Below are 6000 nucleotides of genomic sequence, written 5' to 3' on the forward strand. Positions count from 1 at the left end.
CTCAATGGCTGAGATTTTAGGGGGCGGCGGAATCCCCCCCCCCGGCTGACAGATGGTAAATGGAGTAGATTTCGTCGAGTTTCATGCGACAATGAGGATTTATGGCAAGTGTGTAAAAAGAGCTGCTCATCTGAACACAAAAGCTTCCCCCTTTGGATTTGAGACTGCCCAATTTAAGACTGCAATTTGACAAGGAGAAAAAAGAAAGGCATAAGTTGGTGTGCTTTATTACATGTTGGCGATTTAACACAGTGGCTTGGCATGTTCTAACGGCATTACGTTCTTCCTTAAGGTTGACGAGAACCACAAGGGGTGGCTGTCCTGCTTCGATACTCTGATTGCCCTGAAGGGAATCACCGGTACCCAGAACCTGACAGAGAAAGAGGAAGAGTATATCTGCAGGGTAAGGAAGCTCAAATTCACTGATGGAGCATGAAAGTTGCAAATTAAAGAGACCAGATTTTCCAGTTTTCGATTTCGAAAAAAAGTACAAAGATGTGATACTCAATGTCTATTGGATCTAGAGGTTGCCAGTGTGTTAATACCGAAGAGGTAAAATGACAGTGTTTGTTTTAATATTCATCATATCTGTTCATTTTAAAACTTTTATTTTGGTTCATTCCTCAGATTCTGGAGATTGCTGATTACAATATTTTGGAGGGGTCTGATTTCCGTATATTCTCCGTCATGGCAGGCCTATCTCAAAAGCTTGCCTCTATTGAGTAAGTTGGCACGATTTTTTTTGGGGGGGGGGGGTTTCGGGTTATTTGGGAGGTGGGGATCGATGACGAAGTACAATTACAAAACTGTCAACGAAACATCATTTTCTGAAATGAAGGGTTATTGAGTTTGAAAATTGTACATTTTGTTCGTTTGGAAGCTATGCCCAGTGTCCCCCAATTTTTATATGTCTCTTGTTTAAACAAAACTGAGAAAATCTAATATAAAAAAAGGGAATGGTTTTTATTTACAGTTGTTCTTTGAAACTGTTTTGTCTTTCTTTTCAAACAAATTATACTTATTTTTGCATGAACATTGTACCTTTTATGTCCCCATTTTGTCCAGCCCACAACTGCCCTGCCTGTTACTCCTTGTACCGCCCAAAACTGCCCGAATACTTTTTGCATGAACATTGTACTTTTATGTCCTCATTTTGTCCTGCCCACAACTGCCCTGCCTGTTACTCCTTGTATACCGCCCAAAACTGCCCGAATACTTTTTGCATGAACATTGTACTTTTTATGTCCTCATTTTGTCCTGCCCACAACTGCCCTGCCTGTTACTCCTTGTACTGCCCAAAACTGCCCGAATAGGCCTACTTTTTGCATGAACATTGTACTTTTTATGTCCTCATTTTGTCCTGCCCACAACTGCCCTGCCTGTTACTCCTTGTACCGCCCAAAACTGCCCGAATACTTTTTGCATGAACATTGTACTTTTTATGTCCTCATTTTGTCCTGCCCACAACTGCCCTGCCTGTTACTCCTTGTACCGCCCAAAACTGCCCGAATACTTTTTGCATGAACATTGTACTTTTTATGTCCTCATTTTGTCCTGCCCACAACTGCCCTGCCTGTTACTCCTTGTACCGCCCAAAACTGCCCGATTACTTGACAGTGTCATGATGTCATCAGGGAATAAATGCAATGTTATACAATGTAGTGCAGATGCAACTGGGCTAGCAATCAATTGCTATCATTGGAGTAAGATCTGGAGGATTTAGCATCAGTTTTATCTTGCTTTGTCTTGCAGTGCATGGGTTCGCAATCTCATCCAGAAAATTGACCTTCAGACGTTGGATTGGAAGATGTATCGTGGCAAGGTAATTGACAAAGCACTAATTGTTGTTTTTAATTCTTAAAGGGAATATACAACATTTGCAGACATCGAAAAATAAAACTACTTAGTTTTTACGAAATACCTTACTAGGATGTTGATAAATGACAGTCTACAGCATCCTGTAAAATTATGGCACCTGGTGTGAAGTCATTTTCAAGAAAATGGCATTTTTGTATCTGTTTCCAGCGGTGGTCGGCCGACCACCATTGGAAAAACCCAACTATTGTGCAACTACTTCTCAAAATTTACCATTTTTTTATTCAGTTCAAACTTTGTTTGCTATTGGTTATATATTCATGAACGGGTGCAGGCCAGCTAGACTTGTTCCCTTACCTTACAATTTTCCGGCATCTGGAAATTGGTCCATTTTATCTTTAGTGGAGTCAGGGCACCAGACTACTTGAACGTTTTTTGTTTTTCTTGGTTTTTCCAGCATTTTCGAAGCAAAAATTTCAAACATGTCAGTGTAACAAAATTTGATCTATTATACTAACCCCTCAAATAGTTCATTTCTGAAAATTACAGCAAAAGCCAATGATGTACTTTCCCTTTAAAGTTTCCTAACAGTACAACATTTTCTCTTTTTCAAATGGATATATTGCGTTTTGGAAATAATATCTTCATATGCAGATGTAACACAAGCAACTAATGGATCTGTACACAAACGTAAATGCATTATCCACCATTTTTGTGACGCCTCAGAACTACCCTATTTGTCAGTTAATGATGCAACCAAAGATTTGCCTGATACCATTTTCACTGGGCGTGAGAAATTCAATAGCTTTGTGGAAGTACTCACACACAGTTTGTTGCGGGCATTTTTGGTTTTTGTAGGAGCTGTTTGAGTGGTGCATGGACGAGTCCACCAATCGTCTGTCCGTCTCGCGCCTGCTGATCGAGCTGCGGGCGGGTGGCGTCAGCGACCTGCACCTTGATGAAGTCCGAGACAAATTTGGGGAAGACGGGACACTAGACCTGATTGACTTCCTGACCTATCTGCCCCTGTTTATCATGACGCACAAGTCTGTTGTGTGTAACCCACTGTGCGACGTCAGGGACAAGTGATGTGTGGAGGGCTGAAGTACCCGTGGAGACGGTGCACAAGTATGAGCTCCGTGCGCCACCGAAAGAGGGCGCCCTTTTACCTAGCGACAACGTCCCATGGGCGGGACATTTCGCTGGTTGACGCGTACCATTCCTTGTGCACGTACACCAGGGGATTTGTACTATGTACAGGCAGTAGCCGCGCTTCGCAGAAAATGAATTGCAGTCATGCAAGATGGCGTCGGTCGGTCACCCCCAACTGTACTTCCTTTGCCGGTGAGGGGGTGCTTGTGAACGGAGCGGATACTCCTTCAACCGTAACAAAGGGAAAGTTTGGGGAGACCACTGGAAGCAACCTCGTCCCCAGGGTGTCGAGCAGTACACGCCCACCACTACCTGCTCTAGCTCTCACCCTGGTATTGGATCATTTGCATGTGCAAGATTTTTGAACACGTATGCAAATGAGGAATAGTCTGGTCCCTGCATTTGCGTTACATTAGCATTTGTTTTTGCATACTGTGTCTGTAAAACAGCATCAATTCGTCGCACCGTGAGTTATAACAACGCAATTTTTTTTGGAAGTTAGAATGTTACAATCTGGCCCGCCACCATGCAGTATCACCTTTCATATTTATATGAGCAAACTGGAAAGAATAGGAGTATTATTGAGAAGGCATGGACATTACTATTACAATGATCGTGAAAACACGTAATGCACGTTGGAACTAACAACACCAACTACACAATATAAATCCATTATTAGCAAATTGTGATATCGAATCAGGATACAGGAAGAAAGTTTCCTATCCAGGGCTTACTATTGGAAACGAGGTTGGAAATAAAGTAAGCACTGGGGACGAGGTTGCACTGGAAGGGCCTTGAACGCATGTCCGCCATACACCTGATGGTCACGTAAAGACACTTCTGGTTTGTGCGCATTCAGTTGTACTTCAGAGTTGTAATGGCTCGAGTTAAGTGATGGGTACAGCGCTGAATTAGCTGTGGACTCCATGCAAAAGTACCCTCAACCGTAACCGAGGAAAAGTTGGGAGAAACTGCTGGAAGGGCCTCAAACACATGTCCACCATACACTTTTTGCTCATGCGATCTGATACACCGTGCCCTCTGGAGACGTGCACACAATAGGGAACAAAAGATTGTACACGTCTCCACAAGGTTTTCACGAAATAGATATATAGATTTTACTCAAAAACTAGGAATTTCCAAGGTATGTTGATCTGTCACAAATGGTGGAGTTTTAAAAAAAAGGGATATTAAGTCTGAATTTCAGCCAAGGAAATTAATTCTGGTTAAAATAAGAGCATGTTGAAACTGCACTTTCAAACTCGAAAACTTTAGTACACAAGAACAAAGAAATGTCTCAACAAGGATACAAATTTCAGTATGTCCGAAGATACACGTTAACGTTACATGCCTAGTGTGGACATTCTTTTGTTTTTGCGTAGTTATGAAAAACCGGTGAAAAAAATTCATTTTACTCACACTGTGAAAACTCTTTCAACACATTTTTTTTTCTATGATTCCCTTTAGTGTTTCTCTTCATTTTGCATCGATAAACTTAACCCCAAAATGCCTCTAAATCTGTTTTCCAGAGAGGAGGAAACATTGTGTGGACGTGGGCAAGTCCACACAACGTCGCTGCTACCTGGTTTATGTGGACCTCATATGTTAGGAAGTCCACATAGTGAATGTAATGTTTATACACTTCGGGTGTGTGCGCATTCAGTTCGTACTTCAGAGTCCGACTCGAGTCACAATTTTTGGTGACCCGACTCAACTTGAGTCCCCAAGGGTAAATGACTCAACTTGACTCGAGTCACTGTGAGTAAATGACTCCACTCCCTCATCAGAAGACTGGACTCGAACAAAAGCTAATAAGACTCGAGTCCCCAAAACAAAAGCAAACTTTGCGGAAAAATATTTGCAGTGACTTACGGTGCAGAATGTTCACGGCACTTTGCGAATATGATACAGCAGCCGCTTGTCATGTACAAACATACAAGGTGTCGCTGATTACCTCAACATTGTTCTAGAATGCACAAAGTACTATCCAGGAACCTGATTTTAAAAACATTTTCCAATTAGTTGTTTCATCATTGGCTTTGGGGAATTTCTTATAAAGCTCTTGGATTTGAACGCCAGCTAAAGTAAGCCCTCCTTTTAAAAATTAAATAGATACATGCCCACTTTAAATAATCAGAAACAGTTTTGTATAATGCAATTTGGTTTTGATATCAGAGATCAGCGAAACAATTCTAGACACAAAGCCAAACCATGTAAGACCGAAGTTTCACTTCTTATAACTGTGAGTGATCGAATGACCTGCTCTCTTGTCTTTAGCGTTCCAATATTCGTGACTTGAATTGACTCGAGCTAAATATTTAACTCGACTTGACTAGACTCAGCTTAAATATCTGAGGCAATGTTTGGTAGGGCACTGTTTTGTGTAAACCTTCAAAGTGACAACTTTTTGATCTGACTAATACTTTCTGTTCTCATTCAAACAAGACACAGTTTGGGAAACTACATCTGATATGCAAATAAATCAAGGTCCCCTGCAGTGTTTCATCAGCAAGTTGTGTCCCCACTGACGTCAAAGTTATATGTTTCAATCTTAATTCACAGTTTTGTACTTATTATCTTACAAAAATAAAGCAAAAGTGGTAATATTATTACATATAAACAGATATTTTTTAACGGAATGTAAATAGTGTACAAATAAAATGTGCATTGTAATTATGCAAATCATACACTTGACAGAATTTAATGTAACCGTGGTAACTGTAAAGATTTGTATGATGTATTAATATCACTTGTATATGCACAGCATTATGCCCTTTAAAGTTAGCATTTATATGAAATATTTTGTAATGTATTAATGTGTTTACAGTGCCCCTAGAGGGCGCTGTTATTCAGATTGAATGGTTTACTGTTTAACAGACATTAGGCAATGGGTTTGCAGATGCGAGCATATTTTTAAGACTACTAGCCACATCCAAGTTAATACATTTCACGTAAACATTTTGCTGTTTGCAATTATTAACATTTGACCTCCACTACACATGAATATATTAATAATATTATTAAAAAGTTGCA

The 6000-nt window shown here is 40.5% G+C and overlaps 1 protein-coding gene across 14 annotated transcripts in view; it reads left to right on the forward strand.

The window, feature by feature from the left end:
- LOC119722717 (titin-like) overlaps positions 1 to 3422 on the forward strand; it is a 34797-nt gene extending 31375 nt beyond the window's left edge. For 12 of the 14 annotated variants that reach the window (XM_038192974.1, XM_038192976.1, XM_038192978.1 and 9 more), the window contains 4 exons: positions 293 to 403; positions 628 to 722; positions 1753 to 1822; positions 2674 to 2904. In XM_038192974.1, the coding sequence (XP_038048902.1) occupies positions 293 to 403; positions 628 to 722; positions 1753 to 1822; positions 2674 to 2904 (507 nt within the window). Of the gene's footprint in view, positions 1 to 292; positions 404 to 627; positions 723 to 1752; positions 1823 to 2673 lie in introns of all 14 variants that reach the window. The other 2 variants (XM_038192973.1, XM_038192977.1) reach the window with 1 other exon arrangement.
- Positions 3423 to 6000: the final 2578 nt, after the last annotated feature.

This window comes from Patiria miniata, unplaced genomic scaffold (assembly GCF_015706575.1).
Source record: "Patiria miniata isolate m_02_andy unplaced genomic scaffold, ASM1570657v1 HiC_scaffold_16, whole genome shotgun sequence".
NCBI lineage: Eukaryota > Metazoa > Echinodermata > Asteroidea > Valvatida > Asterinidae > Patiria > Patiria miniata.